The sequence below is a fragment of the Periophthalmus magnuspinnatus genome, chromosome 5 (assembly GCF_009829125.3).
Source record: "Periophthalmus magnuspinnatus isolate fPerMag1 chromosome 5, fPerMag1.2.pri, whole genome shotgun sequence".
Classification (NCBI taxonomy): domain Eukaryota; kingdom Metazoa; phylum Chordata; class Actinopteri; order Gobiiformes; family Gobiidae; genus Periophthalmus; species Periophthalmus magnuspinnatus.
This window is the reverse complement of record NC_047130.1, coordinates 10,534,435-10,547,869: the sequence shown is the minus strand read 5'-3', so window position 1 is coordinate 10,547,869 and position 13,435 is coordinate 10,534,435. Positions and strand designations below refer to the sequence as shown.

Genomic DNA, 13,435 nt, shown 5'->3' with positions numbered 1-13,435 from the left:
GTTCTAACTCATTATGTAACTATCTACCCCAGTGTCTAAAAGTTGTTAAAGGTGCTTATAAACTCATCATTGTGATTAATTTGAATGTTTGGAATGCATAAGGTAAGTGAGGAATAACTTCGGATTGCCGGATTTTTTTTTTTTTAAATAAACTTGTGTTTCTCTGCTTGCTTGTACCTTCTCTCATCATCAAACTCACACGCTTTCTGAGCGAATCCCCAGATCCGCTTCTGTATTTTACATTCACTGTCATAAACCTGAGCAGGATTCTCTGTGCAGCCTCCCAATGTTGCACAATCATGTGACCATTTACAAGGCTCTCATCGAGAAGCCACCAGAGTAAAAGGCATTGTGCTGTCTGCAGACCTCTTCCAATGGCCCAGGTGGTGGATCAGTTTGACAGATGTGCATAACTCAAGGAGGTACTATGCGCGGAGCTTCTGAAGTGATGTGAGGTGATTTTACTGGGGGATAAAACCTGTTTACTGCAGTCACAAATGGAAGACTCCCTTGGCTCCGGTTAAGTCTTTATGACAGGGTACAACGGTGAGAACTGCATTATTTCCTCTGAGGGACCATGACTGACAGGAGTATGCATACCAACTTTTTGAGCTGCTTTTTCAGCTTCCAACACTGTAGATTTATGAAAAAAAAAACAACTTGTAGGAGCTTTTAACCATGTAGGCTACCATATATCATTCACTATTCCTCCTCTGTTTCTCTCCAAACTGACTCAATCTCAAAGCTCCAAAACATCTAACTCCTGACCTAAACCGTCCCGTGACATTATCAAACTAAACTTACTGAAGAAACTAAAGATTAAGAGGAAACACTGTGTTTGTTATTGTAGAGATGGGATCTGATAGCATTCTGGAGGTTTCATATCTAATAAATTTAACTGTATTCAAAAGAGACATAAGTTCAGATGAGGACTAAATTAAAACTATAAAAATGCACGTGCACAGGCTTCACCTGGCAACTTGGGCTGACTGACTAAAACTGACAGTCTGGCAGTCAAACGTACATTACATCAAAGACTGAAGCCTTGGCTGGAAATGGTTCTGACTACATTTTATACATCTTATTGTGATCCAATAGTATTAACTGATAAAGACAGCAAAATTGATTGTGACAACTTGCCCTATGTCGGGGTAGGTTGTCACAGTGTGTGGTTGTCCTTGTTGTTTTTAATGGTGTCTTGTTTCTGTCAAACATCATCATGATGTGCTCCGACTATGAATTTGAGAAACTAGTTGTTTGCTTTTTACTGCGTATAAATTGAAGGAATGTGCCCAGTGTAATAGACAGAGTTTATGTTTTTATTAATACCCCAGGTCTCTGTCAGCACATTTTTACAACATCATGATTCATCATTTATATTCCAAGTGGCAACCAACCTCAGACTCCATGAGACAACCAGCCCCAACTAACTTTTGGACAAAAACAAATTATGAAAAATTACTCAGACCCATAAAAAAGACAAATTGTCTTCTCTTTTGACATTTGTTGTGGGACTGAAAAAATATTAGGGCAGAAGAAACAAGATGTTTAACCTAATGTTTGATAACATCAAGCCACAGCGCCTGGTGTAGCTAGAAAAAGACAACCTCTCCATGAGACGACCAACCGTGTATGACCATCCCTTGCACACTACATTCATACTGGCAAGATGTTTGAAGTATCGTACAACCGTATGCCGACACATTGATTGGAGCTGGGATTAAACCTCCAACCCATTCTTTCTGTTCTATGACAACTATGGTACCACCAGTGCATTTGTCATTCTTTCTTCCACGCCTAAATCCATGCAGACTTTCTCTAATCATCTCTCTCTCTGAACAGTGTTGGAGACAGCTTTGCCTCTTCTGGGCCTCTCATCTGCTCCTCCCTAATTTTGGGTTGTGTTTTCATGACTGAGTGACCTGTGCTTTTACAAATGACTCATTTCCTCTGAACCTCCAGCCTCATGGTGGGCCTGGTTCTGGATTATTAAATATAAACCTACTCCTGTACACTTCACAGTACAATAATGTTTTTGCACAGCCTGCTCCTCGCTGTCGCTGTTTGCTTATTGTGCAAATATTTCACGGTTTCAGATTTGGACTACGGACTTTCTTTTTTAATGATTATTCAATTGTGTTACTATAAATATTGAAACTTGAAGGGCTGTGTCTGATTTTTACTGATTTAAAAATGTCAGTTTGCAGTGTGCAGTCAGTTAAACAGTTTGAAGTGACCCAAAGTTATTTCTAACTTAACTTATGCATCCCAAGCATTGTAATTATTTACATTGATGAGTTTATAAGCGCTTTTCACAACTTTCAGAGACCAGAGCAGAGTTTTACCATCACAATGAAGCATACAACAGCTAGCATGCTGACATCACACCTACTGATTATTGGACAAAACACTTCTACTACTACTACTACTACTACTACTACTACTACTACTACTACTACTACTACTACTACTACTACTACACTACTAAAAAAAAGTTAAACAAAAACTAGCAAATTGTTAAATGGCTTCTCTGTTAGTAGAACAAAAGACAAACAAAATTAGCCTTTTTCAAATGGGACCAAAAGGGATGATATGACTCACTATAGCATTGCAAATCGTGGGACCAAATCCTTAACAAAAATTACAGGGTTTTCTTATTTTTCTGTTGGGATACATCTTTAAAAAAGTCACTCACCTCTCACGGATGAACTTCAGCTGTCTCTGTTGAACAGTTTTCCTGAAAAAAACACAGATTTTAGATATATGAAATGCATTCGATGTACAGGAAGCATTTATAAACATTGCTGTTCCCAAATTGTTGCACACTGTTGTTGTAAACATATTATAGAAGTACTGCACAAGCATTTTTTTTTTCTTTTTTTTGCAATAAACCATGTGCAGTTCAATTTATGTGAGATATATTTGTTTAATGCCGTACTATGGAACATTCCAGGCAAATCAATAATGTCATCAGGAAGACCAGCAGATAGCAGACCAGAAAAAGTGTACTGCGATAAGTCAAATTTGCTCAGACTCATGGGAACAAATGTGGTACATGTTTCTTGGGTCTGGAGCAGGCTCTTGGTCATGACCTCTCCCTCTCAGTTCATAAACACCAAAATTACAACCGTGTTTACAAGAAAACTGTCCCCAGTCTTTACTCTCCATCCAAACTCACTTATGATACAATAAAATCTCTGCTCTTTCACATCAATACACCCAATGCAAACCATGTGTGTGTTATAAAGATATAGGGAGTTAGGAGACCAGATTTAGGGTTTAGGTCTCTACTTCAAATAACATACATCAAAATGAGAATGGTTCAAAATGGATTGGATTTTTAAGAGGTCAATAAAAATGATGGACTAATGAGTATGGAAGAAAATGAACTGGATGTAGTTTCGATCGAATGAATGTGGTCATAAAAGATATAACAAATAAAAGTATCAGCTAAAAAGGTAAATTGTTTCTTGTGGAATTCTAATGGGTTAACAGTATACAATGTTTATGGAGATGCATTTTCATGACCTGTAAAAATAATCATAAATAAAAGAAACAAAAGTATTGTATGTAACCGGTGCTCTTACTGTTTCAAAAAAAAAAAAAAAAGAAAGGAAAAAAAAGGGGGTACTAGAAGGCTGCACTAGCACTGATTCATGATTGGCTGCAGGTGCTGGGGTTTCAGAGTAAATCCAGATCAGAGAGAGTCCTTTTACGCCAAGTTTATACTAAGTGCAGGTCGGGGTCAGCACACACTAACAGTGGGTTAGTTGCGGATTTGATTACGTTTTGGTGCAATAACACACATCTAATGTCCTGAAAACCACCCCAGACCGCTGTTTGGGAAAAATAAATAATTTTGCAGATACTTTCAGCTGAGGTGTGGCAGGGTGCACTTGGCCTCATTCATGAATGTTTTTTTGAAAATGTTAAATGTTTTCTTAAACTTTCACTTTACAAAGATGTTGAGAGATTCAGATTCACAACATGTCAAATTTCTTCTTAAACTAGCTCATTTACATTTCACATCACATTTTACATCACTTTAATACCTATTTATTAAAACCGTCCTCTAAACTTCCACATATGGTCAGTATGGACTCGGCATTATGACATGTGAAAGTGCAAGGGAGAAAATGAACGAGAAATTCAGGTGGAACGTGTTTATGGATTTCTGCTGTTTTACCGCTTCAATAGCAATTAAATTGTCTAAACACACATGAACACACATACAGTGAGGGTTGATTTAAGTCACCAAGTTATTGAAATAAGCTACGGCATTCCTCGTTTGTATTGTTCTTTCTGCGAGTAAGGGGGCGGGAGTAACAGTGGTCCATATGAAGAACACTGGGGCTGGGGCTGGCCTAACAGACTTTACAGGCTGCAGTGACAGCCTGTAAAGTCTGTTAGGCCAAATAGAACTGCTCATACAAAAGCTCATGCACATACAAAACTCCACATAAATGTTATTGGATCACATAGTAATATTTTTATAGGAAATTATTTAAAGAAAATATAAAACTTACAATCACAGAGGAATTCGAATTTTGTGTTGCATTATCGGAGTAATAATATTCTAAAAGTAACAGCTAAAAGCTAAATCTGTCAACAGCACAAAAAGTTGTAAGAGTGAAGACTTTCGCTGCTCATCCAAACTGCTTCTTCAGTTCTGGTCAGATTATTGGTGGTCGGTGCCTTATACCTGTAATCTGACCAGAATTGAAGAAGCGGCTTGAATGAGCAGTGAAACATCTTCACTCTTAGAACTTTTTGTCCAGTTGATGGACACAGACAATATTTTAAAAGATCTGAATATTTGTTTTCACGAGTTCCACTAACTGTTTTTTTTTTCCCCAGAAGAATATTTTCAGTTAAGAAAACGTTGTTCATAAGAAGGCCTTAAGTACAAATGTGTTCGTAAGAACACTTCATGAATGAGGCCCAATGATATTAAAGAAAATGCTTCTTACGAGTCCCAACTCACACCACACGTGCAGTCAGTTTACATCCAGTGTTAAACTGGATTGGATTTCAGCATTGAAACATTAGGCATGATGACAAAGTTGGTGTTTTGTTTCTCAAGACATTTCAGCCTCTGCAGCTCAGTGAGGGAATTCTGGAGGTTCTGGGGTTTTACACGAGGCCTGTCCATTTACTGAGAATGAAAAAATCTTGAATGTGTCCTCTACATGCAGGTTAAGGCTCTGGCAACACAGGTTCAGTTGTGATTGTAGTATCTTTTTAAAGAGTGCAGGCTACATCCAGCTCCTTTAAGTCCACTTTACAGAAATCGCATATGTGTGCATGCAAAAAATAAAAATAAATGAAAAAATCAGGAGTATAATGTAAGAATATTGTGACATTTTTTACCATGTGGTGTTCGCAGTGGTGTGGATATGTGCTGTTGTCTGCCTGATCCGTCTCTTCTTCTGGTCTGTGTTCTTCTTCATCTTCACTCTGTAGGCTCATGGCTTCATCTTCGGCATCTGACCCTAACTCCTCCCCTTCTTCCTCAGGCCACGCCCCTTCCTCTGACTCAGCTCCACCCCCTTTCCTTGAATCTATTAAAAGAAACAGAAGGATGTAGATATATTAGACATTAGTTTGGCTTTGTTTTGGGATATTTTGTTTGTATACCAACTTAAAGGTGTACTGTGCAACTTTTCTGGTCAGGTTGTGCTAGTTGCTTTTCTCCATGGAAATGATATTGTTTTGCCTGGAATGTCCACAGTATGACAGTAAGCTTTTCTGTCTCTCCTGTCTTCTGGAGACAAGTAGGTTCTGCCAACAGACCTATAACCCAGCCAAGTTATAGATCTGATCTATGGAGAGGCATGCCTACACACTGTGCATATTTTTCAAGATATAAATAGTTAATAGGTAAGTTAAAATGCCATGCTGTTTAACATCGCCATGGAGATAAGCAAGTGGTGGTCCTTTACCTAGGAAATTTCCATCTATGTGTGCGTAAAAGACTTTATGAACAAGAGCTGACTTCCAGGATCTTCATTTTAAACATTTGTTCCCATGTTAGTGGGAACAAACTGTTAGTGAAAAAAATATACGCATATTTTTTCTCCTGAGTTTAAGAACTAGATTTTTTTTTTAAACATTTTATTTTCTTCTAGGAATAGATTTATATAAGATTGGCCTAACTCTGTTCCCAGATAAGAGGTAAACATTTAACTTTTACTGGTAATTGTAATGTTGATCTATTCTTAATTACAAAAAACAAACAAAAAAAACATTGGACATGATGGGCAATGTTGATGAGCAGAATGAGCCTCACATGAATTTCTCATTTGTGTTGGCAGTTTCAATGCTATTAATCCAGTCAATTTAAACCTAAAAGGACTCTCTCTGATCTGGTCATTACCTTAACCCTAGCACCTGCAGCCAATCATGAAACAGTGCTAGTTCAGCCTCTGCAGCGCAGTGAGTAAATTCTGGAGGTTATGAGCTTTCACATGAGGCCTGTCCATATTGACCTTACTCTGCCCCACCCACTTTTGCCTCTAAATGCTGTTAAACTGCACTCTCTTTGTGGTAGCCCTTCGAATTAAGTGGGAATCCCATTCATTTCAATGAAGAATTTGGGAAAAGTCTTGCCACTAAAATCTGATATAAAGTATGTCGAGTTGTGTAAAATGTTCTATGTTCATGTGACCAACAAGTCAACACTCACCGATTCTCTGGAGGCTTTAAAATGGCTATGTAATCTGTATAGAATTTATTTGCTGTCCAGATCACCAGCCCCCCCATGCAAAATAATATAACCTAAATGATGCTTACGGCAACAATAAGATGAATACCCAGAATGAGAAAAACTTTTCAAACTACAATCACAACTAAACCTTAACCTGCAGATAGAGGACACATACAAGTTTTTCTCTGTATCACTGTATGGACAGTGTGTATTGAAATAGCTGAGGCACTGATTCATGACTGGCTGCAGGTGCTGGAGTTTAAGTAGTAATCAGAGAGGCAAGGCAAGGCAAGTTTATTTGTATAGCACAATTCGTACACAAAGTAATTCAAAGTGCTTTACAGAATAAGAAGGACATTAAAATCACACAAATAAAAACATAAATAATCATCATAAAATTAAGATTAAAACAGAAGAGTGCAGAATAAAACCCTTTCAGTCGTATGCACAGCTGAACAGAACCGTTTTGAGCCTGGATTTAAACATTGTCAAAGTAGAGGCCTGTCTCACATCTTCAGGAAGACTGTTCCAGGTTTTAGCTGCATAAAACTGAAACGCCGATTCCCCATGTTTAGTCCTGACTCTGGGCACCAACAGGAGGCCGGTCCCTGAAGTCCTCAGAGTGTGAGATGATTCATATGGCACTAACATGTCAGAGATGTACTTTGGACCTAGGCCATGGAGAGACTTATACACAAGCAGAGCTGCTTTAAAGTCTATTCTTTGAGCTACAGGAAGCCAGTGCAGAGACCTAAGTACAGGAGTGATGTGCTTGTACTTCCTGGTTCTAGTCAGGGCCCGAGCAGCAGCGTTCTGGATGTACTGCAGCTGTGTTAAGGCTCGTTTGGAGAGGCCAGTGAGCAGGCTGTTACAGTTGTCTAACCTACTGGAGACAAATGCATGGACAAGTCTCTCTAAGTCAGGCTTTGACATTATACCTTTGATTTTTGCAATGTTTTTAGGTGGTAAAAAGCTGCAGATGTTACTGATTTGATGTGGCTGTTAAAGTTCAAGTCTGAGTCCATTATTACACCTAGATTTCTAGCCTGATTTGAAGGTTTTAGAGAAAGAGACTGGAGATGACTGCTAACACTTTCTCTATGTTTCTGTGGGCCAAAGATGATGACTTCAGTCTTGTCTGAGTTTAGCTGGAGAAAGTTGTTTTGCATCCACACACTGGTCTGTTAGATGCAGTGGCAGAGTTAATCCACTGGTCCATATTCACCTGCTGCCAGTGAGACATAGATCTGAGTGTCATCTGCATAGTTGTGGTAAGCCACATTGTTGCTGCGTATTAACTGACAAACGGCAGCATGTAGAGATTGAACAACAGGGGTCCCAGGATTGACCCCTGGGGCACCCCACAGGTCAGGAACACCTTATCCGAGACACACTTTCCAATTTCAACAAAGTACTCCCTGTTTTCTAGATAGGACTTGAACCACCTTAGTGCCGTACCAGAGATGCCCACCCAGTCCTCTAGTCTCTGTAAGAGGATCCCATGATCCACAGTGTCAAAGGCAGCACTCAGATCTAACAGGATCAAGACTGAGACTTTGCCTGCATCAGTGTTAAGGCGGATGTCATTTGTCACCTTGATAAGAGCAGTCTCAGTGCTGTGGTGGGGTGTAAAACCTAACTGGAAGACATGAAAGGAGTTGTTCATTTGGAGAAAATTAATAAGATGTTGGTAAACAACTTTGCCTAGAAACGGCAGATTAGAGATTGGTCGGTAATTGTTCAACATTGTGGCATCAAGACTGCTCTTCTTTAGGAGAGGCTTGATAACCGTAGTTTTCAAAGCTCTTGGGAATGTGCCAGATTGAAGTGACATGTTAACTATGCGAGTGAGTGGTGACAGCAAATTGTTGAGCACAGACTTTAGAAATTTAGTGGGTAACACATCGAGGCAGCATGTAGATGAACTCAGACTGGTGACAATCTCTTGGACAGTTTTGTCAGTTACAGGTGCAAAGTGAGTCAGCCCTAAGTGTCTAGGTGGCTGCTGAGGTGTTATTTGCGTTGTGGAATTTATGGCATTTTTAATGCTCTGAACCTTGTCATTAAAGAACACTGCAAACTCATTGCACTTAGATGTGGAAATTAGTTCTAACAGCAGCAGCGGAGCTGGAGGGTTTGTTAATCTGTTTACTGTTGCAAACAGGACACGAGAGTTGTTACTACAACTTCCAATAATGTCAGAAAAATACCTTTGCCTTGTTCTACATAAACTGTGGTTGTACATGTGCATCTTTTCTCTGTAAATCTCATAATGAACCTGAAGCTTTGACTTGCGCCATTCCCGCTCGGACCTCCGGCACTCTCTTTTCTGTGCCCTGACCGAGTCATCATTCCTCCATGGCGCTTTCTGCTTATCTTTAACCATTTTAACCTTCATCAGGGCAATGGTGTCCAGAACATTTAAAACACTCGAAGTCACAGAGTTCAACAAATCATCAACATCAGAACATGAGGCATTTTCAAAGTGTATCATTTCCATGAACAGTGCACCTGTTTTATCATTTATGTGTCTCCTTTGAACAACTGCAGGACCAGCCGCTGGTTTGGGAACAACAGACAAGTCAAACAAGACACAGAAATGATCAGACAGAGCAACATCCACCACATTGACTTTTGAAATATTTACTCTATTTGTAATGAGCAGGTCCAGAGTGTGCCCTCTGTTGTGGGTGGGCTCGCTGACATGCTGAGTCAGACCAAAGGTTTCAACGACAGAACTGAGCTCTTTAGCGTTTCTGTCAAACACATTATCCACATGTACATTAAAATCACCTGTAACGACTACACCATCAAAGTCCATGCATACGACTGAAAGCATCTCAGTAAAATCATCAATAAAACTCAGACAGTGCTGGGGGGGTTTGTATATGACTAAGAAGAGTATGGAGGGGGATTGTTTTAGCTCCATTTTAAATGAAACACACTCAAAAGATGAAAACACCTCAAATGATAATCTGTGAGTAACTAAATTATCTCTAAAAAATGCACACACACCTCCACCTTTTTTGTTTGCTCGTGTTTCAGATTCAAATTTGAAGTTGGGTGGAGTTGATTCCGCTAGAATTGCATTACCTGGGTTTTTGTCTAGCCATGTTTCAGTTAAAAACATAAAATCAAGATTAAAAGAAGAAATAAAATCATTAATTAAAAGTATTTGTTACATAAACATCTAACATTGAGCACAGCGAGTTTCAGATTAGTTTCGGTAGGACTGGATCCTATCTTCATACAAGGAATGTGAACTAGATGTCAGAGAGAGATCAACAGTTCTTACCGGGTTCTGTGCTGTGCTCCTCCAGCGTCTCAAGTCTCCCCAGCAGAGCCTCGATGTTGGCCTTGATCTGGGTCAGCTCTGTCTTGATGGCCTGGAGCTCATTGCCTCTCACCACTGAGACAGGACAAAAGAGAGGGACATTATAATTGTAGAATTATAGATTGACCTATGAAAGTGTGAGAAGCACTTCTTTACTGTTACCATGGTAACAGACCTAAATAGGAAATGTTTACAGGAAGGCGCGCCCTGATGCCTCCCAGCCCCCGTCACGCCAGACCTGAGTTCCACTGTAAGATTTATTGTAAGACTTTTCTTAAAAGATCCACAAAGTTTCTACAAGGACAGAACACCTGACTGAAGTTGATGTTTTATGATGATTATTTGTTTTGATTTGTTGTGCTGTGATTTTAATGTCTTCCTTATTCTGTAAAGCACTTTGAATTACTACAAATTGTACTGTACAAATAAACTTGCCTTACCTTGACTTGAAGTAAATTCAGATAAACTAGTCATTATCAAGACAAATAAAAGACACTGCTGTTTGATTAAACCATCTCAGTGAGTGACTTTCTCCAAAGACAGAAGAGGAACGATGTGAACTGTTCATGTTGTAAATATTGTTTGCATACTGATCTGTAAATATCATGCAAATATTTTTATTTGTGTAAAACTGGGTTATTTTTTCATAACGCACGTGTGTGTAGAAAGTCAAAGACCTCTCCTCATCCTCCAAAACCCCAAAACTCAACTTCAGCCAAGTCATCACTCATGACATAGCCCCTCTCAACTTAAAGTGGGTGCTTTCAACTATCCAGACTCAACACATAACCTTACATGAGAAGTTTGTCTCATCTTTAATCTTGAGAAGCCATCTTTAAACCACACTGATTTTAATATTTCATATTCTGTTTAACTTAAATAATAAATATTCACCAAACACAATTTACCTTGGTGAATAGTGATGATATTTCCAGACATGGGCCAGTGATGTGGTACAAGAATTTGCAAACCTTGCAAACCATTCATTTTGATAATTGATTATATTGGATTGGTAATGTTTTGCAACTTTTCTTGAGTGGTGCCCCAAAACTCTTGTTCCAGTCAAAGCCAAACTCTCACAAAGGCCATGTGAGTTCTGCTTTAACTTAGCTAAACTTAATCAAATTTTTTAAATATCTCTACATAATGATGTGGGGTCATTTACTCAGTTATAACTTGAATAACTGTTTAATAAAATTGTACCTCTCAGAGTAGTTTTCAGACTCCATACTTGAGCAACATATTTGACAGTATAAACATATTCTTGTTTGAGTAAAAGTTGGTTCTTCTCACAGTAAGTCTACAAGTCACAAAAGCTATTATCTTGATAATATCAAATAGCTTTTTGTTTGGGCGAGTATTTCTCCACTAATCTGAACATTGGTGGTTTGAATCGTGCCCCTGGCATTAGAGAAGTTAGTCGAAAGGTCACAGTTCCCTATGGTGCAAGATGTCATTGTATCTTTGGGCAAGACTTCTGTGGTTTTTGCTATTACTTCAACTTTTCAACTGAACATACTACAACTTTTTACATAAAACGCATATTCAGAATGTGAGTTACATATTCCTTATTTTTCAATTTAACGAAATGGTGTCATAGTTTATGAGATTTCGGTTATATTTCTGCAACACTCAACGTTCTGAAATGATCCAGAAGATGCCACGACTTGTTGCCTGATGGCTTTGTATTTTCTCTCCCTAACACATCGTTGATCAAGTCTTTATGGAATTTGACTTGGATGGGATAGTAATAAAGAAAATGAAATGTCCTGTGTAAATTAAAAACTCAAACATGTTAAATTGTTTGCTCATGTTACTTTTGTGTGGCTGGGTATTTAGGGTATTTTTTGGTATTTTGAGATTTGGGGTATTTGGGTATCTTTGTATTTTATCTAACTATTATAAAGGATCAATTTTGTTTTGGTTTAAGGACAGCATTGGGTTTAAAAACATTGTACAGATGGCACCGCTACTACTATGATAATACTACTACATTAGTACTACTGGTTTATTATTATTACATCTGTATAAATGTTTGCCAATGTGGGATTAAAACACTAATATTTAGACATGTCTCTCGTGCAGTGATCAAATCCTTGTGTGTGCACATATCTTTTTCTGCTGTTTTAGTCTTTGGACCCAGCACGCAATAGTAACAATTTATCAGACCAGAAATCACATAAACATAGTCACACATTTTTAGATTTGAAGCTTGTGGAAGGTTTAACGTGGCTCACACTAGGCTGATATGTGTAGCACTCTGAACATTATCAATCTGAAATGGCTCTCACTGAAACTGATCCAGCTCTAATGGGATGTCACAACAGCAGAACAAGCCGAAACTCAAATGCACCTCAGTGCGTTTGGTGTGCACCTGGTCTGCCTGGTCTGAAGTACATCTGTTTGGTTCGTTTGGACACTTTAACTTTGACTTCCACCCAAACCATAATGCTGCCCCGTGATGGGTCCAGGGCAGCCAGGCCCTAACACACCACCAGGAGCATGCCAAGATGGATTTTCATGAGTTCATGAACTCACAAATATCACAAGAATCCATCTTACTGGCCAGGTTATAAGCTGCAACAGCAGAGGTGAACAGATCTGTTGGACATGATTGTGTGTGTGTCTTAACTTACAGTCTATATTTTACTAATACTAAGTGTTGGTTTCCACCTATTAACTTAAAACACGCTAGGCTAATTTTTCAGCTAGGTACTCCTGAGGTGCACAAGTCACCCCCTCTCGCATGCGGAGGACAACTGGAGGAAAATAATCATTTCGAATGCACTTGTGATTGGGCGGATGGGGGAAGCAGTTGGGGGATGTATGTTCTGATTGGATAATGGTTGGCTGACATCTGTTGTTGGGGCTGACAGTTGTACATAGATGTTACTGTGGCCCTAAATTGCATACAACCTATGCTCTTCTGTCACACCACAGCACAGTTACTGTCTGCAGTTGTGATGTTGTAATTATAATGTTCCCAGTTGGAGTTGTTGGTGATGTTTGATGTTGGTTGGTGTTGTCAACTGTTGTACTTACAAACTTAAGCTAGATGAACCTGTTTTATTTTATTTCAGTCACCTCTAACAATTCAAAATGGCTGTTGTGTGATCCATTAGGCTTGACAAAGCTAATCACTGTGGCCGCTACTGTACACGATGATCCTGTTTGTACATCTTTGGTGGTGAAGCAGATTCGTTTGGGTTACTTAGTCATAGAGCTCTACTAAAGAGCTTTTACCAGGTCCACTGGTTATCTAATGATTCTCGTCTGCCTGATATCTGTTGAGGAAATCCATCTGCAAGCTGCCCCTCGTATGCGTGTCCCAGTGTGAGAATTATATGTTTATTTAAATAAAAAATAAAGTAAAAAGAGTATGGATTAGATTGCAC

At 38.9% G+C, this 13,435-nt stretch overlaps 1 protein-coding gene across 1 annotated transcript in view; it reads right to left on the bottom strand.

Moving 5' to 3' along the window:
• raly (RALY heterogeneous nuclear ribonucleoprotein) overlaps window positions 1–13,435 on the bottom strand; it is a 33,461-nt gene that overhangs the window by 4,581 nt on the left and 15,445 nt on the right. The window contains exons 6-9 of the mRNA XM_033966434.1: window positions 12,149–12,158; window positions 10,002–10,115; window positions 5,371–5,561; window positions 2,696–2,721 (exon numbers count right to left, since the gene is read on the bottom strand). Of these exons, the coding sequence (XP_033822325.1) occupies window positions 2,696–2,721; window positions 5,371–5,561; window positions 10,002–10,115; window positions 12,149–12,158 (341 nt within the window). The remainder of the gene's footprint in view (window positions 1–2,695; window positions 2,722–5,370; window positions 5,562–10,001; window positions 10,116–12,148; window positions 12,159–13,435) is intronic.